The sequence below is a fragment of the Calidris pugnax genome, unplaced genomic scaffold (genome assembly GCF_001431845.1).
Source record: "Calidris pugnax isolate Ruff unplaced genomic scaffold, ASM143184v1 scaffold14, whole genome shotgun sequence".
Classification (NCBI taxonomy): Eukaryota; Metazoa; Chordata; class Aves; order Charadriiformes; family Scolopacidae; genus Calidris; species Calidris pugnax.
In genome coordinates this window covers 5952350-5965549 of record NW_015090793.1, presented here as the reverse complement: position 1 = coordinate 5965549, position 13200 = coordinate 5952350, and the positions used below count along the sequence as shown (strand labels likewise).

General features: G+C 36.4%; 1 protein-coding gene across 1 annotated transcript in view; it reads left to right on the top strand.

Moving 5' to 3' along the window:
- CFAP99 (cilia and flagella associated protein 99) overlaps nucleotides 1-13200 on the top strand; it is a 58679-nt gene that overhangs the window by 14515 nt on the left and 30964 nt on the right. The window contains exons 3-6 of the mRNA XM_014966741.1: nucleotides 166-310; nucleotides 3227-3321; nucleotides 9699-9811; nucleotides 12008-12182. Coding sequence (XP_014822227.1) covers nucleotides 166-310; nucleotides 3227-3321; nucleotides 9699-9811; nucleotides 12008-12182 — 528 coding nt within the window. The remainder of the gene's footprint in view (nucleotides 1-165; nucleotides 311-3226; nucleotides 3322-9698; nucleotides 9812-12007; nucleotides 12183-13200) is intronic.

Genomic DNA, 13200 nt, shown 5'->3' with positions numbered 1-13200 from the left:
AGAACTGCCCATATTTGATAATATTAGAAGTGTGTCAGCCCTACCAAAGGCACTGCTGTTCATTTTCCATGTTTTCCAATTGCTCCAAAATGATTGTATTTCTCTTTGTACACAACACTTACTTTCCAGAATACAGTAATCATTATTAATTTTATATCTCTATAGACTCTTAATGTGACAGAAGAAAAATTTGTGTTGGATACACTAGCTGGATGCATAGAATATAAATCATTATTGGATGTAGTAGTCGATGCCTTTTTTGTTCGGGACGGGAGATACTGCCTGATTTCTGAGCGTAATCTCTATACAGGTAAGTTTTCTTTAAAAACCAAATGTGTGTAAACACCAAATGTGTTTACAAAAGATTTTTTTTTTAAAAAATGTTTTATTAATGTAAGTCTTAATATAATATTACATTTGATGCATTGTCATTTGCGCAGTACAGTATGAAATACAGAACCTTTTCTAATGGCCTTACAATGTGAAGCCTAAATCCTGAAATTGTTATTTAGTCTAGACTCTCACAGTGTTACTGGAATTTTACCTTGAAAAATTTTGCAGAATATGCCTGCAGATTAGGTAACATGCAGATGGAAAATAGCATCAGTGACTGGAAGAAGTATCTTGGAAGCTTAATCATCACTTTAAAAATTGTTCTTCAGTGATTTCCCTTTATTCTCTTCTATACAACCCAGTACCTCTGCCATTCAGATACAAAATTGTATAACAAAGCTCTGTCTGCTGAGGAACACGGCATGTCTCACAGTATGAAGGTATAATTGTCTCTACCCATAAATGGGTTTTTTGATTACTTACCAACACAATCACAAATAGACTTCTGTCTGTCTCCATGAGTGAGGTCAATTATATTCAATGTATTAGTTCTTTGGTTAGAATCAGTTATAATACAACTATATCTGATAGTGTGTGCTAGTTAATCAGAGTAGTTACTACTCCCAAAGTTTTACGCATAAAGAAGTATATTAAAAAGTAATATAAAAATATTTTGATGCTATGCATTTAATACACGTGTACTTATTAAGTCCCTAAGTAAGCTGGAATCACAAATAGCACTGGCATTGGTTCTCTAAGTCAGACATGTTCTGAAGCTTTGTGGGTACTTTGAAAAGTTCAGTCAATTTAATTCAAAGGGGTTGAAAAATACAAAAAAAATTATCTAATATAAGTATATCTACATTTCTTGTTTTAAAAGCTATTAATTTTTTATGGCAATTCTAGTTGCTTCCATCATAATATGGAAAGGTATAGAAATGTAAATCAAATAACTAACAAAGGGAACCTAAACTGTCAAGGATGAAATTAATAGTATATTGAGTTTATTCTAAATGGTAATGCTTCATTGTCTCCATTTCTCCAAAGCCATGTTTTTCAGTGTCTGGAGCACATAAATTATACCTTTAAGCTGACTGTTGCTATAATTGGATTGTCATGACTGGTCCACTCAAAAGCCTCCATTAATCATAGGCAGAGGATAGGCCCCGGAAAATTTTCCTTTATCAACAAGTTGAGAGTCTAAGGTCATTGGCTTACATTTTTTTAAGCCGCTTGTGATTCCCTTTGCCAAGCTGCATTGACACTTAAATGATCAAAGCTGCTTATAAAGGCTGTTGCTATGTGTGAGCAGATTTGAATTTAATAAAGCTTGTAGGAGATAAATGTATATTCTACTAAGACTGCTTAAATATGTTGCTATGCTAAAGCACAAGACTGAAGTCTAGTGATACACTGAGTTGGCTCCAGCACATTGGTCAGAATTTACTGATTTTATCATTACTGTGTGGTGGCAGCTAAAATACTGCAGTGCAAGTGAAGACTAATTGATCTAAGTGAATACGGTCAAATGAAAGCTGACACAGGAGTTCATGAACCTTATAGGTCTGCAAATATCTCACAGCACTGACTGTGCCTCTTCCTGTACTGAGCTGCACACTTGCCAGAGAGGGGTGCAAGAATCGCATTTGGATTTCCCAGAGAATCTCACAATTTAAAATTTTGGTTTTATTCTAATTCAGAATAAAAACAAAGATTACAAACTTTCTGCAAAATGGTCAGTTGCCATTCCCAAAAAGGGAAAAGAAATACTAGAAATGTCATATTTTATGTATAAAATTTCTGTTAGGCATAATATCTATATGAAATATGAAATATGTATAATATATATGAAATATATATGAAAACATTAAAAATAGAGTATGTTGAAAAATTCACTATCAAAACTTTCTTTTCTGTCTCCTGTTCACTTTACATTTTCCCAGAATAAGATTGCTTACACTGAAAGTGTTGGTTACACTAAAAGAGAGCTGTTCCCAACAACGTAATACTGCCAGAAACTTTTCATTCTTGTCTCTCAGGAGCCGTCTGACTCCTGTTCTCCCTGCCTTGTCTAAGACTAAGACAGAATTTCACAGATGGAATATACAGGTAGAAGCTGGTACTACTACCCAAAGAAACAGGCCACCCTTTGTCTCACTACTGGCAAATCATTCTCACCCCTATGTCATATCTTCTCTTGAGTTAGAAGTTAGGTTTAGCAGCAATCCAGTGAACTGATCAAGAAAGTGCTTCAGGTAAAAATTCACAACCATAGTTTTAACTTGGCTGTGCGGGTGACTGTACTTGCCCAAGAGAAGAAACACCAGGAAGCAAAAGGAGAGGATGGGAACAAGCAATTAGGGGTTGATAGAGCTTCTTGGTTTAGTGATGATGTTGGCATCATGAAAGGACTCTGAAATCATGGCAAGATCTTACCTTTGGCCTTACAGGATTCCAAATGCTGCTACGGGAGATCTCCCAGCTTTGCAAACAGATATTTGCAGGCATCCAAAGGACTCCTGTGGATGATTTCAGATAGCTACAATTGTTTTACATTTTTTGTGTAAGTGGACAGATCCTCAGCTGTTAGAATTTACATAAAATTGTGTAGATTTGCACTAGCATGAATCTGATGCTCGAAAAGATAACTAATTTATATGAACCATGCCACAGAGTCACAATGCTAATAATGAATATAAATGAATGTAGGGTTAACATTATAACTTCATATTACAATTTGTCATTGTCAAGCATTATTTTGCCCAGTTAGATAAATAATACTGAAAACTATTTGAAATAAAAGTAACGGTCTAAATCCCAGAGTATGCTGAGTATAGGATATAGGTTTATTAGAATTTCCTGCTGCATTTTAAATGTATGTATCTTTTGATAGTTATTTGTTATCTGGCTACTTTTCAACTAGAAGAGATCGGTCTTCAGCACTTCAGCAGAATTGTGAAATCTCTGGACACTGCAAAAATGCAAAAGGTAATGGAAGTACAAAATACTTTCAAAAAATAATTAATGATCTCTTCATTGTGTTTGATGAATCAGAGTACGTTTCTCAACTTTCAGGATAACTTAAATTGAGAAATTAGTGTGATTTTCTGTTCAAATTCAGAAATTAAATTTGTCTTTTTAATCCCAAAAATCTTCAGTTTCTATACTTACGGAGCGACTGTCTCACATTCAGTCAAAGATCAAGTTAACATGTATTTTATATCATCTGGGAAGGTAGAATAATGTCATGATTTACAGTTCACATGATTTACAGTTGTCCCTCCAACCTACATACACACTTTTGGTTCTCCTCACATTCTCTCTCTAACTTTAGGCAGGGTAAGTTTTTTTCTGTAAGCAATGAATCTATTGAAACTTGCAGTTTCTGCTGATTAGTGTTCTTTTTACCTGAACAACCCACTACCACTTTGATTATCAAGCCTATTGTCCCTCCATCATTTTTAATCCTTCCCAAAAAACAATTGCTCATTTGGAAGTATGCATGCACCGATTGCCCTGTTACAACAACGTACCTCCAACTGACCAAACCATTGCTGCCAAATAGAAACACGACAACAAAGTTCCACCTGCCTTTTCCTCTCGGGAGTCACAGATTTGGGGTTCACTCCACTACGTGTTTGCTAATTTTTATGAAATTTGTAGAAATATAAATATCTTCTGCTTCTCTTGCAAAATGGTTGAAAGTGGTAATTATCTTAAAAGCTATGTTGTAAAGGGGGAGAGGGATAAACTGAGCACCAATGCTTTCTCATAAGCTTTGTTTTCTTAGGTAAATAGGCTAAAAATTAAATCACTTGTGACACAGCATATGTAAACTTTGATTATCCAGATGTTTTAAAGCATAGTCCAAACACAGCATCTGAATAATGAATGCGGTATTTAAGATACAATAGACAAATTTTAGCAATTAATACTCAAAAGGCTAAGGCTTATCCTTATACTGATTACTTTGAATGTTCATATGGATGCCAGTGTCTCTTTAATGAATACAGTTGCTTTGTAATATATAGGGAGAGAGTAGGTCAGGTTGTGTGCATAACATTTTTAGAAACACTCTTATTCACTTTGCTTTGGGGAGCTTACTATGGAATGTTTTTTATTAATTCCTTCCAGAGACAAAAATGATACATTTCATTAACTGTTAGAAAGAACAGAGAAGTGGCTTGAAGAATTATCATAATCTGGTAGACAGACAAATCACTCTGTCTAAAATGCTCTCTCAGCCCCTTCTGCGGTAAACATGTTAGACACAGCCACTGGATTGGATACATCTTGAGCTCATTCAGCTAGCAACACAATTCTCCCACTTCATGCCAGTTATCTCTTGTTGATTCCATTCACCTAGCATTAATTTCTACTTCCTTGTCTGGAATAACTTTTTTTTTCTGATAGGGAAGTGCTGCATTATGCAATGGTCTGTACCTGCTACTTTTTTCCCTGTAGATGTAACTTTGTTTGCTTAAGTATCTTATCAGATCCTCATCACCATGGTACCTAGGTTTTCTTCTCTTGCATTAGAAGACATTCTTTGTTTCCAAAATGATGCTAGATTATATTAATGCACCTGCAGCAGAGGATTTAGAAGCAGCATTTGGTCCCCCCAGCAACAGAGACAAAAACAGCAGAAGGCAGATCTGCAGCCTTAGCAACAGAAGTTGTCAGAAATTTGGGATTCTCCTTCAGGATACTGACCTGTAGATTTTGCCTCATGACTACTGTGTCTGAGTTCAGCAGAGATGCAGAAAAATTATTCACTTATATTTACTTAGAATAGATTTACTTTAATTAAAAATTGTATTTTTCTGCACATCGCAGAATGAATGGAATTTTCTTATCCGTGGGGATAAACCTTACTCAAATGAGTAGTCTTCATAAAATTAAATGAACTACTCGGATGAATGAGATCGGCTTGTGTGAGTAGCTTCTTAAAGGACTGCATGACAGAGTCTGTGCAAATGAAAGTGTTTCCCTGTGGTTGATGTACGTTCAAATATTTTCGTTTAGGCAGAATATGCAGGCAGAATTATAACGGTATCTCACTAACACATGTTCCTCTGCTTGAACAGAAAATCATAAGATCACATTCTTATAAGAACCATTCTTATGGTTGTATAATTACAGAACCATAGGATGAAGCCCTGTTTTGTAACTTTAATGTGATTGTTCTTCTAAGAACTTAGCTATGCATTGCTAGCTCAAGCCTATTTTTCTGTTGTATTTTTCATACATATTATTCTTTTATATTTGTTGTAAAATGTAAGCGTGTGTGTTTAGAGAAAATACACTGTTGAAATAAAAAGTTGAAGTAAACAGCTTTATATTTTCATAACTAACTTGTAAAAAATGCAAAATAACCAGTGTTTTCCTTCTAGCATTCAAGAACCTGTTTTGTTCTGTTTCTGTTCTGATTGCTTCTAACAGCAGTGAAGTCCTTTATAAAGAACTTCTGAGATCTGGAAAGGAAAATCACTATATAAGAACTGGGTATTGTAATTGCTATTCTGATAAGGTAGGAATAGTAGGACAAGTTCAGTTTCATGGTGGACATGGGGGCAAAAAAGCTCCAAGTTGTGTCATACAGTGGCAGAAGGACCTGAGATCACGCCAGGACACTTTTCTCTACACCTTTACCTCAGGATCCTCAAAATAGAGTTACCCATTAGAATTTCTTCAGAGGGAAGCCTTCTTAAGAGCTTCTTGCCTTCCTCTTCATTTGCAGTTGAAAGGTACAATCCCACAGGTGGGTGAGCTGGCATAGCTGAAGAACTAAACTACAATAAGAGGGAAAGAATCAGCAGATGAAGAGAGGAGTAGTCAGGAACCCCCTTGATTGCCTTTGCTACTAAGCAAATAGCTGTGGTGTGTATAGCCAAAATAATAGCTCCCAGGTAGTCACTGATCTGTATGGAGAAGCAGAACCTGCTGTTTCTTGCCATTACTTCCTTAACTCAAGAGTCAAAAGCTTGTGTTGTGAATATAAGGATTTCAGCTCTGCAAATGACTACATGGATGTAAAGATAATATCAAATGCAGAAACTTCCCAATTTTCATTTGCTTTTTAGAAATCGGTACAATCCCACTGTGTAAAAATCCATTAAGAATATTAGCAGGGCATGTTCAAATTCTCAAAAAGCAAGGTATTGATTCAGCCAACCTGTAAAAACACACTACAAAACAGTCTTTAATAATACACGCTTGTCCTACTACAGCCAGAGTACATTAAAATAGTAAAAATAGGTACAATTCATTTCTTATGTAATTCCACCACTTCCAGAAGGGAAATGAATCTCAGTTCTCATGCTCTGTGAGTAGCGAAACTCTTGGAACATTCAAGACAGAGGAGTAAGCAGAATAATGCTGTTGCCAAAATGACTGTCCAGTAACTTCTCTAAGAAGACAGATACTGGTAACATCCAAACAGAGATCCCTGAGAATGTCAAGCCACATTTTGCTGCTATAAACAGCAAAGACTGCTGATGCTGGGGTTGCCACCTGCGCTACATGTGGCCAAAGACAAAATACAAATATAAGGCATTTTTCCTAGCAATTCAGTTCACAAAATGCAAAAGATTCTGTTGTTAAGAAATAAAATGTGCTATGGCTTCATGGGTTTTACTCTGCCTACATGCACCATCTGTGATATGGATTACCAAAACCAAGAATGTGGACTTCAGCCCAGGCAAACTCTGGTGAGAAATGACGCCTGGTAATCCCGCATTGCCATTTGCCATCCCCACATTGCTTGCATGACCGTCCCAGGGCAGCATTGAAAGCCCTATCCCATAGCAGGATGCATACTGGGACATATCCTTATCAGAGCATTTCTCTAGGGACTGTGACTGAAGCAGTACTAATATATACATCACGGTATTGGTATCTGATTATACAGCTTACCATCCTCTGTACCTCGTAGGAGTACATCATGGCATTTATCAATGACATAATTACCCACTTGTCTTAATAAAGTGTGAAATGTTAATAACAAGTACATAACTGGCGTTGCAGGAGGAGGCCTCAAGGGGTAATAGCCAGCTGTTAAATACAACACCTAGGAATCACTGTGTGCTTTTATTATAGTTTCATCTACCTTGAAGAGGTAGTTGAGTCACAAGTACTTTGTAAGAAAATTACAGCAAATATTTAGAAGACCTAGATGGAGAAAAACAAGGAGAGCTGAAACAACAGTTCAGAGGCTTAGTTTCACATGGCAATGTAGTAGCCAACTGTTTGATGCCTCTGTGGATGAACTAGGATATAAAAGAGGAATACTGAGGACACGGAAAAGGAGGAGTTCAGCTTAATGAAAGCTAGTGAAAGAAAACTGGAGGATTTACAAATCACCACCTTCAGTATTTATACATCAATTTTTGAATACCCCAAAATTTGAAACTAGCTTCACCCCTCAGGATCTGCCTCATTTTAAGTATATCAGTGCATGTTCAATCCACCCCTCTATACACACTTGCTTACATGGGTTTAAAATCACAGTTTTTTATAAACTTTGTATAGTCAGGGCCTTCCATAAGGTAAGAAGACTACTTTGGCAGGGAACATGTTCTCTAGGTCTGTAATCATATATACAGCTGGGATACAGGGATGTAAAATTTTGTCACAATAAGTGGTAGAAGTAGTGTATATACAGTGCATCAGTTCTGTTGGAGAGTATGAACTCTGCCTAGACTTCTAGCATTTTATTTATATATTGCATCAGTAAAAATTACTATCTTGGGTGAAAAATGCAATCCAACATGCATGCACTATGGAGAAAGGTTCTCCATAAGGAGAATGAATGAGTTTCTAGACCCATGGGATGAAATGCATCCCTTATCATATACTTAGCAAACTCCTCTGAATCTGGAAGCACCAAAAAACCAACATCTTCACAATTCAAAACTTAGTTTATAGTCATGCTTTTGGGGATGAAATAGCTTCTTTTGGATGGTGTGTTGATATGCCAGCATCTGCAATTTTGTAGAAAAGCAGCAGTTTCTATACAAGAATGGGAATCCAAGAGGGCAATATTCATTTAGTCCTTCAGTTGTTGATCAGTCTTTTGACTCTATCAAAAGCATAATAGGTGAAAATAAAACTAAATTTACAAGTTAATTCCTTGGAAATCGTCACATCAAGACTAAAGTAGCAGACTTTCTAACCAGTGGAACATCTGCAGCAAACACCTTGAGTCAAATCTGAATTGTTTATAGCTGAAGTTTTTGCAAAGCTCTGAGCCACCTTGGCACCACCTGTGAGTTACGAAGCTCCTTGGTAGTCCTCCAGAACTGAAAACTCAATACAAAGACCTATGTGGTTCTGTGGAAACCAATCCAAGACAGGGCTATTGCCAAGTCTGAACTAAGCTCTGCAGTCTCCATTTGAAGTTTCTCAAGTGACTGCACACTGTTTTCCAGTATGTTTCATAATGTCTATATTATTTGGTGTGCTTTTTTTCTATTATTAGGATTATTCCATCATGATACTTGCTTGTACTTTCATTTCCAAGAATTTTAATGAAAAAGTTCAGGTTCAAGTTTGGAATTTATATTGCTGTAAATGATACATGCTGAATCCAAGTGCCATTTTTCAAGAGTCTTGTTCAAAAGGCCATTTGAGCTGTTCAAGTTTTAAAGGCTCTTGACCTTCTGGTGAACTCCAGAGGGAAACAAAAGTTCAAATGTTAGTTGCTATTTCTCCAGCATGTAGAGCCCTACAATGTGTAAGTGTGCAAAATTTCAGTCTTCTAGTTTAATGGGAATATGCCAATTAATTATATTTCAATAAAAGAACAACCCATATTGTATAATGGTTACTACAGCTTTGCAGCAATCCTCCCTGCCCTGTTCCCAGGGAGCTGAAAGGAACTTCAGTAATTCAGATGCAGTGCCAGGCCTGAGATGTTTCTGGGCACCATTGATCATCTACCTATAGATAATCAGGAGTTGATTGTGGGTACATTAGACTCTGAAACTCTGTTGTATAATTCTATTACAATCAGTACTGCATTAATGCTTACTTTAATTTTGAATAAAAACTTTTGTTTCACAATGTTTGAAGCAAATTAAAAGTGTATTAACACATCCCCATGTTGCAGCCCCTAGATTTTTTTTCAGGCCACTACAAACATTTTAGTCTCTATTAGTGTTTCATTAAATAGGGCTGAAAGATATGGGGCTGTCCTAACAGAACGAAGAAGAACCTATAAATATCAAGCACGTATGATTATAATTACAGAATAAAATATAAACAAGTTCTTCACCTGTGTTTGTAGTAAAAGCAACTATCTTTTTGTAGTCTTGTATACACTGTACCTTCAGTATTAATATTTAAAAGAAATCACTTATTATTAGTTTCTTAGATTCTTCTTCAATGCCTTGTATTTGAACACATGGATAAAAGATGAATGGAGTCGGTTCTATGATCCACTGTATGTAAAAGAGAACTGGATTGATCCACTGCTAAGGTAAGCAGTACCTAAGTAGCCTGTTGGCACCTTGAAGTTTAAAAGCTGGGGAAAGCTCCCCCTGAAAGTTCAATTTGCTGTTCAAGTGTTTCTCCTGTTGACGTCACTCAGAACCCTTCTTGTCTTTGTGAGGCTACAGTAATCCCTTTTACTTACCCAGAGGCAAGGTTCTCTGGTAGAAAAGTCCTTTCACAGCTGTTGTACATTTGGTTCTCGGTGCCCCTGAACAGATCAAACATCATACTCTGAAAAAAAAAAAAGAAAAAAAAAAGAGGTTCAAATTATGGTACAGAGTTAGAGTCGTGCCTCATAAGTCAATTCAACATCTGTATGACATTAAGCAGATGAAAAAAGATGTTTGACTTCCCTGAGTTTGGCTTTATGCACAGATTTGTTATGTCAATGGTGATAAAATCCCTTCTGAGCAAATCAGATAAGCATGTAAACAAGTCTTAAAATTATTATCCCTTTCGCAACATCATTTAACAGTTTAAATGCTCTGAGGTGCCAGGTGTGTCCACACCTTTGTTAGGTGCTGATGCAGCAGCATGACAACCTGTGCCAAACTGGAACATTTTCATGTGCAGCAACAGTAGCTCTGCAGCCTGTTGTGCCACTTCTTCACTCTGGTTGTTACCTGGGACAGATACCATCAGTACACCCCTGTGGCTGCAATCACACACCCTCCCCACTGCGGTACGGATTAACCCAGGTGATGGCAAACGCCGTTAGACAAAAACATGTTACAAACAATGTCAGATGAACAAGTTTGCATCTAGTTCTGTCATATCAAAGTCAGTAGAATTATTTCATACTAAGTAGATTATGCCGAATTGGCAAATGTGATAATATAGATTTGGCTTGCAACACTCCAAATTCCACTCCGTTCTACAGGAACTGCAGGGATATATTTAAAGTCAGAATTTGACTCAATATATGCCACTGTAGTAATTTGAACGTATGCTTACAATAGTATAAAGATACAGCTAGAGATGCATAGATGGAGATACACACACATATGCACACACTTTGTATATGTACATATGCAGGCAGGCAGATGCTTAATCTATTACTTGTTTCATTAACACTAAGCTTATTGGAGCTGTCCTTAACAGTCAATTACATTCAATGTCACAAAAACGCGTTTTGCCTAGAAGTAGTAAATATAACTTATACAAGAATATTAAAGACCATGTTTGGTTACTGGCTTTGAAACTTCCTTCAAGGAGCTGAGGATGCATTGATCAGTTTGATCAGTTCAGTAGCTTAAATTATTTTAACTATGTCTTTGTATTCCTCTTTCAAATGTCAATGAGGGCAATATAATGAATCCTAGTTAATTTAATGGAGCTGCGTTACTTACAGAAAACACTTGCAAGCTTCATCCCATAATGACAGTAGTAGTTAAGGTAACAGTACTAGTAAGATAAGTAGTTAAGGTCACATAAGCAAGTCACTGTAGATTTGCATTGTAAGCTGCTTTGTAAGTTCAAGGAAAGCTCCATTGCATGTGTAATACTTAAGGATAGAATACATACAGAGGAGGAATGACTGACATGAAGCTGTCACCATAATTATCCCTGTGGTAACTTGTTTGTGTCTTAATTTGAATTCTGCACCCTTCTGTCGTTCCTTGGAAGAAGTCTGAACCTTCATACAAGCCAAAATCCAAACACAGAGACATCAAAACCTTCTTGACTGCCCCACAGGGTTCATCGAGGGTTCATTCGCTAATTCACCAAACTCCTTACATCTTTCTACTTTTTACTAGAACTGCCTGTGCTATGAGATTGATTTGTGTGTGCTCTGTCAGTTGGTAAAAGTGGCAATACTCACACCACTCTTTTTTCATAGTCTATTCACCTAAGTATGTTAAGTGTGTACTTAGCTTATGACAGCTGCTTTTCTGAGTCATAGTCTGATCCCGATGGGAAATGAACTGGACACATAGTCGCTTGTTTAGTAAAAACTGTGACTATTTCACAACCAGTAGTCAGAATGGACTAGCTTCTAGCAAGAGGTGAAGTAACCCAGTCCAACTAAATCATGAGTATAAATTCATAGGTCAATTTTATTAAAATTGAATGGCCGAAAGCATTACAGAATTTGCACCAATGCCAACCTCATATACTGTGTGTAAGTTTGTATGAAAGAAAAAAAATGAACTAAAATTGGAAAATCTGTTTTTATTTGAAGATGGCAGCCAAAAGTACAGCAACTGATTGGACAGCTTACAGATAAATTAAGTAATCGTACTACCACTATCAAGACTTCGACGGTCACTCAGCCAAAGGAATTTAATTTGACTGTACCCAAACCACGTGCCATTCCTATACCTCTGCCAATACCAGTACTGGAAAAAAGGCAACCTGTGAGTTTTTTTATGCTTCAAGAGATACTGAGTTTTATATATGCTTGTGCAAAAAATCATGGTATGGGAGTCTGTTTCAAAATAATTGTAGAAAATCTAAAACCTTTGACAGATAAACAAGGATTTTTGTAATATTCTGTGTTATTGAGGGTCAGATTTCTAAAAAAACCCCCAAACTAATTCTTTTCATTTCAGTGAATGGTGTTTAAGCAAATTGTAAGCCAATCAAAGGAAAGGGAAAAGGTTGGTTCCTGTAGTTGTTTTGTGACTTTTGGAGGTAGAACTATAAAATGGGTGCAAATTGATGACAGATTTTTTGCAAGTATTTCTGGATTTGTAAGATGTTTGCTTTGAATAATGCACTGAAGCAGGTAAGAAAAGAACATTCAACTAATATTTTTTTTTATAAACTTAGATTTTTTTGTAGATCAACTCTCATGAAAATAAATGGCAAAGCAATTTCACTGAAAACAGAGTCTAGGTTTGCAGCTCCTCCTTGAGGGTGGAATTTGTATTAATGGTGAACCTTTAGAATTCAGGTTTTTCAGATTAATTTTATTGCTCATGTATAAATGAGACTAGATTTATCTTTGAAATGCCACACTTTTATTTTACTCATTGTGTAAGGCTGTGATTCAGTTACACTGGTACAAATCAGAGACACATGATTGGTTTTAAGTTAGCTCACTGGGGTAAAGCAAACAGGATTTGGGATCAAGCTGCTATGACTAACTTAATAAAGACTCCAAAATCATCTATATTTAAACGCAGTGGGAAGTGGGCTTGGAAGTCATAGTTTTGGGCATTATCTGCCACCTTGTATTAGCACTTCAAGTTTTAAATAATACATGTGTTGAATGCTCTTAGAAACCATTTACATCTTAGGATGGCAGAGCAATTTAATGGTAGTGTGTTATGCAGTTAATGGGATTTTACATTGAAACAGCTTAATACCAGGCTCTGAAAAACTGCATTTAATAACTACTTAATCAGTATAGGAATGAGTCATATTGCTGTC